Source organism: Porites lutea, chromosome 5 (genome assembly GCF_958299795.1).
Source record: "Porites lutea chromosome 5, jaPorLute2.1, whole genome shotgun sequence".
NCBI lineage: Eukaryota > Metazoa > Cnidaria > Anthozoa > Scleractinia > Poritidae > Porites > Porites lutea.
In genome coordinates this window covers 44,845,225-44,860,148 of record NC_133205.1, presented here as the reverse complement: position 1 = coordinate 44,860,148, position 14,924 = coordinate 44,845,225, and the positions used below count along the sequence as shown (strand labels likewise).

Here is a 14,924-nt window from a genome sequence, read left to right as displayed (position 1 = left end):
AATATATTAAATGAAGTCAATAAAAATCGGAAAGGCCGCCTTTAAAGGGCATTTAGTAAATTAATTTAATCGAATCTTAGATACTGGCAAATACACTGCTCTTTGGAGTCTTCGCCTCATTGTACCTATTCACAAGAAGGACGATCGATTCAAAGTCGAAAATTACCGAGGTCTCACTTTCCTCTCTGCGCTAGGCAAGCTCTTTACATCTATCCCCAACAATCGACTGTTCGACCACATGGTTCAAAAAGGAAGTTTGAAAGCTGAACAAGGAGGCTTCGGAAAAATGCAAGGCACAGGTGATAGCATCTTCCCATTTAAAGTGCTTATTGACAAGCACGTAAGCACCGAAATTTACTTTTTCATGCTTCGTCGATTTTAGAAAAGCCTTCGACTGTATACCCCGACAGAAACTATTCGACAAACTGAGAAAAGAAGGAGTCTAAGGAGGTTTCTTAGACGTTTTAATATCCATGTACTCAAATGATAAATCGGCAGTTAAAATTGATAACCAATTAACCCAATCCTTTACTTGTCATGCCGGGGTAAAGAAAGGTTGCGTGTTATCACCTGCTCTGGGCCTCCCCATCTAAGTTATCCACCAACATTCCTAAATACAGCGAGTTCAACCGACATTATGCTAGAGGATAAGGATCTATAAATTGTCTCTTATGTGCAGACGATCTAGTGATCTTCTCTAGATCAGCAAAAAGCCTTCAAATAATCCTTAATAAGCTGGAATCGTTCTGTGAAATGCCTATTTAAGTGTAAATTTCGACAAGACAAAAATTATGATTTTTAATAACTGTGCAAAGTCTTTAAACTACTAAACGTTCAGATACGGCGTTGATGAACTGGAAAACGTCAAATCCGGCCTACCAATATCTTGGACTAATAATGAGTCCTTATGGAAACTTTAATCTCGCTAGGCAAGAGTTGAAGAAAATTGCACTCGAAGCTCTCTATAAATTACGAAAAGAGATGGGAAAATACTTTAGAGAAAACATAAAATTAACAATGTAGTTATTTGATGCTCTGATATCTCCCATACCCTTTTATGCAAGTGAAGTATGGGGGATTGATTGCAATGAACATTTCTGAGCCTCGGGCCATCATAGAGAGTACCCCCTCCCATCCCCCCACGGGGGATCCAGTATCCAGTGGCAAGTGTTGGAAAATCGATTTCCTTCCTTTTTGTCCATAGACATCTCTTAGTTAGAGAAGTATTCTAATGTAAATTGTTCTAGCAAAAAGCCTTCTAATTTCGAGAAAAGTAAGAATATCAGTTTTCATGGTCGGAGTCTCAATACATTTCAAACTCGAAATTTGATAACATCAACTTTTCTCTAGACTACGAGCAGTCTCTCTTTTTTCTGTAGTCCGTCGAGCAAAACGCGAGACACGCAAATGGCCACGCGCGTGACTGATGGCGCGAGACGGGAGAGGCACGAAGAAAAAGAGAAGAAAAAGAGAGACTGCACGCAGTCTAACTCTTCTTAAAAAAGCCGCAGAGAGAAATTTGGACACTTTCCATCAATAGAACAACTCTTCCTCTTTCACTAGAAGATACTGTCAATGAAATATCGAGACTCGTTAAACTGACAGTAATTAAGGTGGCTCGAAAAACGTAATGGCTTCATTACGTTGCCATGGCGACTCCGACTGCAATAAAACCCAGATCTAAGACATTTTCATCTTTATATAATACAGTTGTGGTAACCTTTTTTCCATATCTTTTCTCATGCCGACGTAGTTAATGCTCAAAGTTAGGAGGTATCAACCCCAAAAAATCCAGTCGAGCCACCTTGCAAAACGAAGAACAGGTTTTTATGCGGTGACAAAAACTTTAATTTAGTAGTTGTTTGCTGCGGCATTTTTCTTCATGTGGTTTAGTTCCAAATTTTCTCAGTCCTTGTTTAATCACATATTTAGACATTTATCTAAAACATACCAAAGAACAGGCTTGGGTTGCTGAAGGCAGCCTCCAAACGAAAGTATCGAAGTCCGTTAAATATAGTGAAGCGTAACCAAAATAACTTATTTAACAGCTCTAAGGTTACTTGTTTCGTGATGTAACAAGGCGAAATATGTTCCTGTTCCGTCATCCTTAGCGAATTACCATTGTCAAAGTCCTAATTTTTCGATAAAAAGTGAGTACCAAAACAATAGTGGGTTTGATTTTTTTTCTTCTTCAAAACACTGTCGACGTCGAAATGTTACCCTTCCAAGAATTGCGTTGCGTTACTATCCTGATCCCGTGACTGTCATTTTGGAGGCTACGTCTCTTCAAACGTTTGCCTGCGTGCAGACTTCTCCTATTTCCTTTGTGCAACAAAGGAATTAGGAGACGTCTGAACGCAGGCAATTCAACAACAACAATTTATTTTAAAAGGTATTGCCATTTACATACATGACATTACCTATTCTCTACAAAAGTAAATAATTAATTAATTGGTTAAGTCAGTTTTGAAATTACATGATCGTGTCTACAATTCATAATCTCAAAAATAACGAATAGCGACTGATTTAAAAATAAATAGATCAATATTGTTAAATAGGAACAAAAGTTTTGATTTTACATCGAAATCGTTAAAAAAGTTATATTTTTTGGTGATTTCATCAAAAAATTTGTTGCGAAGCGTATCATACAGAGTGCAAAAATAACAAAACATGACATGACATTCATTTTCAAGTTCATTAGCTTGACATAAGGAACAGATTCTTACGTGTTCGAGAGTCTTGGTACAGTATATCTCCCTGTTTCGATGCGAAGTCGATGATTTCCGAGGCAAAATTTATTAATAGCAGACATATGGAGCGAATTTTTTATTGCATCTAGAAATTCGGTTCTGTTGGTATCTGTTTTAAAACTTAAAGTATTTATTTATTATTTAGTTTCCTATTCGAGGCAAGATTTAAGAGTTGGTGGTTGATTAAAGCTTTGGACAGATTTTGAGCGACACTGGAGATAAGGGTTTTACCGTTGTTTTCATTTAAAATCATGGAGCGTGATGTTTTAATCTTTTGTGATATGCCTGGTTGGTTTTTTTCGTCCATATCCCTTGAAAGTTGTAAACAGTGTTTTGCGATATCATCGTCTGGCAGGTTTTGTAAATGGATCCAATATTTTAAAATATTAATATCTATGGATAACTTCAAAGATAGCTTTCCGAGTTCATTTCTGGCAGCAACGCTTGGGCATTGTTGATCATTGTTTGTTCCCTCCTAATGACCGTTTACAAACTAAGGAAGATATGCGTTTTTTCAATGATATCTTTTTCCCAGTTGGTGAAATCATCTTTGTCATAAATTCCCCATACCTCTGATCCCTAGGGGAGAATGGGTAGAAAAAGTGAATTGAAAAGTTTATTTGTGATATCAGGTACGGTGGTATTTTTGAGAAGTCTATAGATAACGACGAGAGGCAAAGAAGGATCGCCTTTAAGTTACCTGATGCTTTAAATCTGATTTACTAACTTTGAAATTTACATTGGATAAAAAATTGATTCGAAGATAAGTGTAATTGTTGACAATTTCTATGTTGTGCCTATTGATATGAAAACAATATTTATTGAGAGTCGACTTCCTAAATTTCTTCTCGAAAATGATAATTTTAGTTTTCTTTGGACTCACCGATAAAAGCCAATGTTCACAATACTCTGAAAGCCGACTAAGAGATCAAGACTAAATCATCTGCATATAGTAGAAGACAGCTTAGATTGGATCCATTTGATAGAACTATGGGATCTGTGTCTCCTTGGTCAAGCAGAAAGGGGATTTCATTAATTAAAGGTATAAATTAAATAGCATTGGACAATGGATACAGCCTAGCCTGACACCTTTGCAATAATCAAAGAATTCTGTTCTTTGATCAGAAGCTTTTATTGAGCATTTAGTTTTAGAATAAAGATTTTTAATCAAGTCATAAAATTTGCCCCCCATATTGTATTGAAGGAGTTTGTAAAAGAGGCCATCATGCCAATCTGAATCAAAAGCTTTCTTGAAATCAATGAAGCAGGTGTAAAAGTTACCTTTCGGCACCTGTTTCACGTATTTGTAGACAAGGGTTCGTCAACTGAAAATGTGATTATATGTACGATGACCTGGCAAAAAGCCAATTTGAACTTGATGTAAAATGTTTTCGTAAACAACATGAATTTTTAGTCTTGTATTAAGAATAGAGGTAGAGAGTTTTCTTAAGCAACTTTTTATGCATATGGCCCTGTAGTTTGCTGGGTCTCGTTTGTTGCCAGATTAAAAAACTGGGGTTATTCCGTTACACCAAGAGCTAGGGAAGGAACCACTTTGAAGTATTAGGTTGAATAACTTGAAAAGGACAACGTTCAAAAATCTTACACCAGTTTTTAACATTTCATTGCGGATTTTGTCAGGTCCAGGGGCCTTTTTAGGTTTCAGTGTTTTCGCCATGTTTTCTATTTCAGAAATTGAAATATGGCTATCTAAAACGTTGTGGATGTCTTTTGTTTGTCCTTAAGTAGAAAGATTTTCCTTGAACGAGATTTGGTCTGGCGAAAGGGAAAAGGAATTTAAGTGTGAGTGTAATTGCTTAAAATGCTTTAAAAGATTGTGAACTGGAATATCTTGATTATTTGGGGTAGGGGAGTTTGATTTCCTTTTAAATGTTTTTTGAGATAAGTCCAGAATTTTTGGTTGTCTTAGTTTTGTGTAAGGTCCTCAATTTGAGAGTTAAAGAGTTTCAATTTTTTATGCTTAATCATTTTCTTAAAATTTTCTTTGCTGAGTGGTAATCATGTCTGAGGTTTGAATCAATAAATGGATTTCTATGCTTTTTATGAGAAAGTAAATTTAGCGGTTTTCTTAGAGATGCACAGTCCGAATCAATCCACTTTTTACGAACTTTTGTTTTCTTTTCTTTCCTGGCTAGTCTAAGGGACTGGATACATATATCACTTATTACATCTGTGAATTGTTCTGTTGCTAAATTTACACCTTCACTGTCAGTAGGAAAGATGGTGGTTTCAAATTGAGATAGACGTAAGAGGAAATCATCTTGTTTTAGAAGGCCTATAAACTTTTCCTTTGAATCTTCATCCCAGATGAATTGTTTTCGAAGATTAAATGTTTCTACTTGAGGTTCGAAAATTGGTAGGACAGATGCTGTCGTATATAAGCTATATAGGTATGTGCCGTCCCATCGGGTAGGGTTTTTGCGCTGTTTTGGTCTGAAAACGGGTATGCACTTTGCCAATTTTGGTCTGGAGTCGGGTATGGTTTTTGAGGGAACTACGGGAGTGTACGAGCGTATTTATCGTTTTAATTCCAAATGAGTAAGAAAGAAAGAGAAATATGCAAATTCGAAATGGATTTGAAGAATTTTTTTCTTTGCGCTCAAATCTAAGTAATGATAACGTAATTTCTGCCGAAAGGCTAGGCCTGAAAACGGGTATCGAAAATAACACTTTTTTGGTCTGAAATAGGGTCAGGATTTGGAGAACTGGGCGGCACACCGCCACCAAGAATTGCCAGGAGTACCCTGCCGGGCTGTCGTTCTTAAGATGATGTTACACGGAACGATTCGCAGCGGCGACTTTTAGCGCAACACAGCGTTGCAATGTTGGAACAATGTTGGAACAATGTTGTGACTATTCGAAACAATGTCGCAACAATGTTGCAACGCGGTGTTTTGCTAAAAATTGTCGTTGCGAATCGTCTCGTGTAACATCACCTTTAAACATTGCTAATAAGTAGAAATTTGCTCTATAATTAGTACTTCAAGTCATCGCCTTCCTCGCTTCTCTTAGATTTAAGTTCAGTTTAAGGAACGAGGTAGAATGACTCGTTGTGTTCACTATTTTATTTCAGTCGGAATGACCCAGATTGAGCAGGAAAGGGTTATTAAAATGTTCAAAACAGGAGAAAATAATCTTTTACTGGCGACCAGCGTAGCAGAGGAAGGCTTAGACATCAGCGACTGTAACTATGTCATTCGTTATGACATGATGGGCAACGAGATCTCGTTAGTTCAATCACGTGGCCGTGTCAGGTAAGTGAAAACCTCTCATGGAGTGAAGCTGCCATCTTCACGATGGCATATGTTGCAGCTATTGAGTTGTTGTTGTTCTTTTTTTACTACCAGGGCAGAATGTGGAAAGTACAGCGTGTTGGTAGGTCATTCAGGAGCCCGGAAGAGACAAGGCATAAGTGCATTGAGGGAAATGCTCATGACTGTAGCTCTTAACAAAGTTCAGGAAATGGATCCAGAAGAGTTTAAGAAAAAGGTAAGTCCAGTTGTCATCATGGTCAGTCTAATGATTTCATGATGATGATGACGATGATGAATGACAACAAAGGAACTTTATTTTCACAATAAGAACCAAGGTCACCAAATTGGGAACAAACCGTTCCGTTAGCGGTAACTTGGAACACAAAGTTACTTTCCATTTTAGTCGAAAGGAACAACTGATTCCTCTTTTATCCGTTTTAGGAACTAATAGTCTACTTTCATAAAGTTCTGATGTTTTTCCTGTTTCTTTGGAAGTGTTTGGAAAACAAATGTTCCTAATCTAATTGCTAGCTTGACAAAGTAAGGAACGCCTTGTTCATAAAGTTCGGATGTTTTTCCTGTTCCTTTGGAAGTGTATGGAAAACAAATGTTCCTAATCTAATTGCTAGCTTGACACAGTAAGGAACGCCTTGTTTATATTTACTGGCATATCCAACGCCTTGTTCCCATTCAGTTTAGATTGGTCCTATCCATGCCACACAGGAACAAAATTGTTCTTAATTAAGTTTTTCCTTCCTTCTCAAGATGGGTGTTATGTTCCGAATATAAATGGAACGAATTCCGAATTTGTCGATAGAGGAACAAGCGTTCCAGGAAAAGGGAACAATAGTACCTATTTTCCGTGCACTACTGTCTCGTCATCTCTTCGACATAAATTTATCAAAACATATCTTTCAAAGAACAATTTTGATATGAAATTGGCCCGTTACATGTTACAGGCTTGTGTCTTTGTTCGTTTTGATTAATTGTGTACGAAATACGTACAGAAAACAATGGGGCAAGGGGCGATTAATCAAGTGCGGGCAGAGACGATTTTATAATGTCTCATTGGCCAATTATTTGGTATCTCTTGGGGTACCTTTCGCAGGTCAGCTAGTAGCAGTGCGTTTGTCATTTGAGAAAGATTCAAAGTGTGTGTTTAAGATGAGTAAACAAGGCGAAGAGGTCGATTGGTCAATGCATCGCCTAAATCAAAGGGACCACTTCGAAGAGGACGATTGTGATGGTCTTTCTCACTGCCCAGTGCATACCTGTAATCACGATGGATCACCACACAGAGTGGATTCAGAAAACACGTAAAGAACAAACACCGTTGGTACTAGCCAAACAGTGTTCAAATTGAATCGCTTCATGATCAATCCAACAAAATTGAAGCTAATGATAGGACGATTCCTCTTACAACGAGGACAATAGGCTATTTGCTCGATGGCGTAATTTAACTACTACCAGAATCCTTCAGGGTCTTGTTTTCTTGTGCAAATTAGGGTTTTTCTTATCTAAACCGCACTGGGATGACCAAATTTAAATATGGAAGGAGAGGCGAAAAGAATTCTGGTCTTAGTAGTAAAAAGAAGTCATCGCGCAAATGGCCTATTACCTCTTTTGAACTCGACAAACAACATCACTAAGAGTTTTTCCTCTTGGCTCACGGGCAGCGGCGGTGGTTGTAAAGGCGATTGACAAGCCAACAAATTGTCAGTTGATGTTTAAGGTTTCTCACATTCTGCTGCTTGCGAAGGAGAAAAGGAGCTGATATTTGGCATTGCTGAATTTAGCCTATGTTCACCGAATCTCCTATTAAAACCCGGCGTCGATACGATGCAGGATAGATGGAAACTGGGACACGCGGGACGCGTGGGTTTCTTGGACGTCATTGCAGGATTTACAGCTGAACCATTGTGAATTTGGCAAGCCACCCCAATACGAAATTGCTAGGAAAATTTGCTTTCCAGGCGTTGAAATTTTGGAAGGATTTATCGCAGATTCTTACGTTCGACTCTTCCGTTTCTTGTCCTTCATCTGATGTTCTTGATTTTTTCTTTTTGCTTTGAAGCTTTGAGGTGCTTATTACCGAAAAGAAAAAGAAAACCTCGCTAAGATTCGACAATTCAAAATCACATTCATCTTGCTTTTTGCAGATCCAATTCCAGGCTTGTTGAATTTCTTCATCTCTTTCTCTCCAAGCGCACTTCTCAATGCCACAAGAAAACACGTTTTCTCAAATTGCTGCTATCATGTGACACTCCGCTTTATCCCTTATATCACGCCGGACCAGGACCCATGCAAAAAGCTGCAAGGTAGTAACTACTTTTGCATTTTTTATTCGTTTGAGCTCAAACTTGGTAGGATGGTAGAACTCTGTATTCCAAAAAATCCTATGTTTTTTTGTTTTCCGATTTTAACGGTTTTTGGCTGGAAAATGACGTCACAAGATTGACAGCAAAATTAAAATTTCAAGATATGGCAACAAAAATAAACAATTTTGAAAGAACGTTACGTAATAGAAACAAATGTGAAAAAAATTTTGGAAAAGCTCAATTGGTTTAGGAGATATAGCATCTTGAAATGTCCTTATGTTTCTAAAAATAGTAAGAAAATGGCGGGAAATTCAAAATTCAAAGCTTAATAACTCTCCAACCGATTGAGTTTTTGAAAAAATTTTTTCACATTTGTTTCTATCACGTCACGTTCTTTCAAAATTATTTATTTTTTTTGCCATACCTTGAAATTTTAATTTTGCTGTCAATCTTGTGACGTCATTTTCCCGCCAAAAACCGTTAAAATCGAAAAACAAAAAAACATAGGATTTTTTGGAATACAGAGTTCTACCATCCTGCCAAGTTTGAGCTCAAACGAATAAAAAATGCAAAAGTAGTTACTAACTTGCAGCTCTTGCATGTGTCCTGGCCCAGCGTTTATCTTTGTTGACATGAAATGCGATTTTTCAAAGTTCTGTAGCCCTTTTATATACCCGTATACTTAAGGGAATGCAACAAGTATGGACTATGTGCCATTGGCTGGTTTAGTTGACTGAATGGCGAGCATCATCTGACTTAATTATTCAGTCCAAAGACGCCTTACATGCTAAAACCGCGGTATTCCCTTCACACCCGAAAAAACATTAATTAACAAACTACCTATGGAATTAAACCTTACGGTGCTCGTTATATTCATTCTTGCTTTTGTGTGTATCAATAACAAGGATCTCGAAATCATTAGCAGATGTTAAAAAGTGTATAGCGATTTAAGCGTGAACTGCACGGGTATGGTCTGAATACTAATGTCTAGGATCTTAACATTGCTTTAGTGATGTTAAAATGTATAGCGAGATAAGCGTAAACTATGGGTATGGTCTGAATACTAATGAAATGGATCTTGACATTGCTTTTTGATGTTAAAGTGTACAGTGAGATAAGCGTAAACTACGGTTATAGTCTAATTAACAATTAATGAATGAGGCTGAGTATCTTATAAAGAATTATGGAGGTCGAGGAGGGTGTTATCCGTCGAGGCCGTAGGCCGTATTCATTCAAAATAATTCCTAGTTTAAAAACATGGCTAAAACATGCTTACCTCCATCGATCCATCGATGTTAAGTTTATCTTCGATAGCGCACGCTTAGGTTTGTCCAGCTCCGCAAATATTCTCCAAATAGCAGATGTCGCCCTTCGAGTTGTCTTCTTGCTGTTCTTGCCATGTTTTTACCTTTTTGTTTCGCCTAGTTCTTACTCTTGAAACGAGTGAAACCACCGCCATTTTTGTCTCCACAACCAAAAAACAACCCAAACAATTAACCTCGTTTCCAGGTCTTCTCGGTTAACGGTAACCTGCACGAACGCTTCATTTTTGACGTCATTTCCTCGTTAAACACAAAAATCTTCCAAATTTGGTCATCAGTAACTGGTTATGGTGAATTAAACGTCTAAAATGTTGCATGCAGATCTGAACTTGGCAGATTCCCTCTGATCATTGATATAAATAACAAGATACTTAATTACTTAAACTATCTCCAAGAAAAAGATGAAAATTCTATAGTTAAACAATCTTTAAAAATATCTGTTGACCTTTATCATAGTGGTCAAAATAGTTTTTACTCCAGTCTTAAGAAGATGACTGACTACTATGATTTCCCAGGCTTTAATTGTAATTTACTGAATAAATGTAAAATTAAGCAATATGTAGATCTTATGCAAAAGAAATATATCAGTTACTGGAATCATACTCTTCAACATTCACAAAAACTTAACTTTTATTATAAAATCAAAACGAATTATAGCCCTTCTGTCTACCTAGATTTAACAAGAAAGAACCCTTCTAGGAAAACATTAGTGAAACTGAGAATAGGCAGTCACAAACTTAGGATTGAGACAGGTAGATACGACAATCTACCACGTGACGAAAGGTTATGCAATCTCTGCAATTGTAACAGAATTGAAGATGAAACTCACTTTTTATTACATTGTCCAAGTTTTTCTTCCATAAGAGATAGGTTCTTCTCTAAACTAGATCCTAAAATATCGTTTCTGCGACTACAATCACATGAGTCCTTATTATCACATCTGATGAATTCTCCTGACTATTTTATTAACATCCAATTAATTTCATTTATATCAACTTGCTTTGAACTGAGAGACAAACTTATCTCCGGAATAATTAATCCTACATGATGGTTAGAAATAAACAATGATTAATAAGTTTCAAATTATTTTAAATATTTAATTTACAAGGAATCAATGAGTAATTTCAAGTAGCTTTTGCAATACTGTAATACTTTGTTATGGTCATGCAAATAAAGCTTATTGTTGTTGTTGTTGTTGCTTTTAGCCAATCAGAATAGGGGAAATATTTTGAATGAATAATAATGGATCTTAACATTGCTATTTGATGTTAAAGTGTACAGGGAGATACACTAAAAACTACGGGTATGGTCTTAATTTGATTAACAAGAAACAAGATTAATATAAAATGTTAATAAATAGTAGTAGTAGTAGTGGTTAGGCTACTTTTGTAGCAAAATCATTGGAAAAATGAACGAAATTGGTCGTGATTGAATTTGGAATTAATTTGTCTTGTAAGACCAAGTAAACAGCGTGTTTAACGTGAACAGATTGTTTGCTTTTTCATAGGCTTCTTCTACTTTGAGGACCGAGAGTGGAAAGGGAACTAAAATTTTGGGGAATGATCATTCTTAGCATCATCATCATCATCATCATCATATTTATCATCACTGGCTTTATCCTTGCGGGTAGAAGTGTTACTGGAATCCCACTGCGTCATGTTCTACCCGGTCTTTACTCTGCCCAGCAAGCGAACTTTTTGAATTCCGACATATTGTTTTATTTAATGCAGTTATATGCAACCTCGGCTTATTCACGATGCTGGCATATTCACAAGTTAAACTAGCTAATTCTTAAAGAGAGTGTACAGAGTTCTATTCGTGCCAAACCATTGGCTGCCATCGGGAAGCATACAAAGTCTTTTCTTAGACTTAATTGGTATTTAATTTTCATTAGTGTCAGTAACATTATGTTCTTTCAGGTGAAAGATGTACAAAAAAAGATTTTACAAGACCGCTGCCTTAAGAAGAACATTTATGCACTCAGAACATCAGAGCCTTTACCTCATGACGTCAGCTTTCGATGCCGGAAGTGCCAAGTATTTGTATGCCAAGCGCACGATGTCCGCCGCATCCAAGGCAGTCACCACGTGATTATCGATATTAATGTCCGGAATGAAAAGGTACTTCAATTGCAAATACAGTAATGAGCTGAAAATTGCAAGAAAATGGTCTATTCTTTGCCGGTCTTAAAAAGTCTCAAAAGGTAGCATAATACCTAAAAAATTAACTGATAAGACGAAATTTTTCAAAATACGCTGCGAGTTGGTCTCTCTGACGCTTAAGTTTCTTTTTCCAGGATATCAATTTTGTGTACATTCTTAGAATTGATATTCGATGTTCGCGATAATTCTTTACGGTCTCTATTAATTTTATATTAGTAGTAAGAAAGGTTTGTTGAGGAGAATGGACGAGATCAATCGAACGTCAAAACCAGGGCTCTCTTACGCTGTGCTTGGATCAAGGTACTATCTAGTCATCTGAAGCGAGCGTTTATATGTCCTGGATATGGGCGATATGAGGATCGCAATCTTCTCTGGTCCCACGTTCATTTCAAGTCCTCGTAGTAAACAGAAGCACAACAACAACAGCATGTTATTGTATTAGTTGTGTTTATTTCAATTATTTTATTAGTTGCTATTCCTAATTCGTCTTTCATGCAGAGCGAATTCTAGTCATGGGTTCTGGCAACGTCTGAATATTACATTTAAATATTTCTTCCAAAGACTAAAAGAGAAACAAAAAGTATTATTCATTAAGATTATTTTCCCTGGAATATACTTCCTAAAAAAGTCAACAAAATGTAACGTTTGTAATTAACCCGGAAAGTTTAACTATGTAATCAATAGAGCATGCATATTATTTAACATTTAGTCGCCGAAGGCGACTTTATCGGCTAATTTTCACGTCGCCTGAGGCGACTAATTGTTTCTGTATAATTACATCGATGATTATTCGAGAAAATGAAAAGAGAGACATATTTTCTGAAAGATTCTGAGGCTTTAAGAAATCGGTCGAGAGCGCCTCTGATCAACATCAAGCTGGTTTTCTTATAATAGCTGCCGTCAGTTTTCCACACGGAAACATGAAATTTTGCCAGACATTTTATTTAATTCATCGACTTCCATGTTTTCTATTTCATTTGTGAACTCTTGCCGCTGTTGAAACCAATCTGTGGAACAAAATATTTCGCAAAAGTTACTAAAAGTTGCCGATTCTTTGAAGCAAAATAAATATAAACAAGCAAACAAGCATACAACTTTTCAGTAAATTGTGTTACTTGCAAAAGAGAAATTTTATCAACCTACCTGTGAATAGCTTGATTCCAAATTTTGTAGCATCTTTTGTTTGTCAGTAACAGCATTTTCTTCGCATTGACCAATTTCCGACTCCGAGACATCAACAAATCTGGCTGCCACTTTGAAAAACTGCTAGCCTTCACTGTTATAATCACCGCGAGGTGATTATAGCGGGATGAAGCGAAGCTCCTAATTAACCAATCATTGCGCTCAATTTTCGATAATCATCAATGTAATTATACTAAGCTTTGTTATTAAACAGGCGCATTTACATTAAACAGAACTGCGAAATTAAGAGCTTCTACTCCTTATCTTCCATTTGAAAGGTGGATATCAAACATCATAACAAGCCAAAGAAAACTGATGGCATAGAAATGAACAAGAAGATTTTCTGCAAGAATTGTGGTGAGGACTGGGGTGTTACAGCTCTTATCAGCGGGGTGGAGTGGCTGTGTATCAAGATTCGCAGTTTTGTTCTGGAGTTTCCAGAAGAGGATCAACCACGAAAGATGTTTAAAAAGTGGAAAGATTTACCGTTTGGCATCAAAGAAGCAAGCATGGAAGATATCTTGAAACATAGCTGTGACAAAGGACCAGGAAATGACCTGCTAGATTTCAACTTTGATGTTTGAATACTTTGTGATGTCTCTAAGGAAATCTGTGGTACAGTCCGCCTACCCGTATGACGTCTCATCTCGCGTCAGTGACTTTCAAAATGGCGGGCAAAGTGTTCATCGAGGAGACAGATAAGAATTTCGATTTTATCACGGAAATACTGTTCCGATTTCTTGGATTTGGAGATTTTAAGGTTTCTATTGTCATAGAAAACTAGACTTAGGTACTTTTTTGGAATGAAATGTCCAGTGAAGTCATGAATTTTAAAGATTCCCTTCTATCGTCGAGCAAATTTTACGGGCAATCATACTGACCGGTCATACTGACCGGTCGCACTTTTGAGGGCCAGTGCACAGCAAGATTGAGGAGTTTAGACACAGCGATAGGAGGTTCTTTACTTTATTTTCTGCTCTTCAGAGCAAGTGGAGCCCCATATCATTTCTCTCAAAGTTTGCTTAGCTGTAACGTTGAAAGACGAAGCTTAATGACAGGTAGTTGTGAGAGACTTTGACCACTGAATCTTGTTGCTTTACCGCATTTTAATACTGTATTGGGCATACACCTGTAATTATGTAATTAAATCCCGAAAACCAATAAAAGGTTTCGTCTAATTATTTTTTTTGGGACAAACCCAGTGGAGATTTAGGGTAATAGTATTGATGATTAAGACGATGTACAAAAGGCAAGTTTAACTTTCGCCAGTGGGTCACTGGTGGGTGTTGGGTGTAAATTAGCACAGTTTGTGGTATGCTGTGTGTTTTTCGTCATGATGTCAACTAACATTGAAAAAAATTCAGCTTTTTCAGAGGAGGGACATGTCTTGACAGGGCTTATGGTTCTTATCTGGTCGTAAGCTTGGCCAGTATGCAGATCAAGAGCTTTTGAAATCCCTTTTCCAAAATAAAACTCTGGACTTAAGCCTAAAATATATATTGATCCAAGTGCATGACCAGCAGGGTCAGCAGTAAGAATAAAGAAAAACAAGCCAAAAGAAAATATAGTGTTAAAAAAAGAAACCAAACAGGAAAAACGGTAAAAACGGAACAAAAAACAAAAATCAGCGTCGCCGGGAGTCGAACCCGGTTTATCTGCACGTGCAAGCAACTCCTTGACCACTGCACCGCCATGATTAGAAAAACGGGCCGACTCGACGTAGATAATCGATCGAACTAGCTTTACTGAATTTGGTGGAGAATTAGGAGATCAACAGAGGCCCACACTCGAATGGAATGACATAAAGTTACGCCCATTTAATTAGCAAAAGAATGAATGAAATACAAACATGCGTGGTCTGTGAATGGAACCTCCTATTCTGGAGACTAGACCTTGCCTAGTTTAGAGAAAAAAA

At 37.1% G+C, this 14,924-nt stretch overlaps 1 protein-coding gene across 5 annotated transcripts in view; it reads left to right on the top strand.

Moving 5' to 3' along the window:
• The window catches only part of LOC140938734 (ATP-dependent RNA helicase DHX58-like), a 41,370-nt gene extending 27,252 nt beyond the window's left edge, over positions 1–14,118 (top strand). For 3 of the 5 annotated variants that reach the window (XM_073388252.1, XM_073388249.1, XM_073388254.1), the window contains 4 exons: positions 5,845–6,025; positions 6,119–6,260; positions 11,585–11,785; positions 13,288–14,118. In XM_073388252.1, the coding sequence (XP_073244353.1) occupies positions 5,845–6,025; positions 6,119–6,260; positions 11,585–11,785; positions 13,288–13,593 (830 nt within the window). In that variant the 3' untranslated portion in view covers positions 13,594–14,118. The remainder of the gene's footprint in view (positions 1–5,844; positions 6,026–6,118; positions 6,261–11,584; positions 11,786–13,287) is intronic. The other 2 variants (XM_073388253.1, XM_073388251.1) reach the window with 1 other exon arrangement.
• The last annotated feature ends 806 nt before the right edge of the window (positions 14,119–14,924 follow it).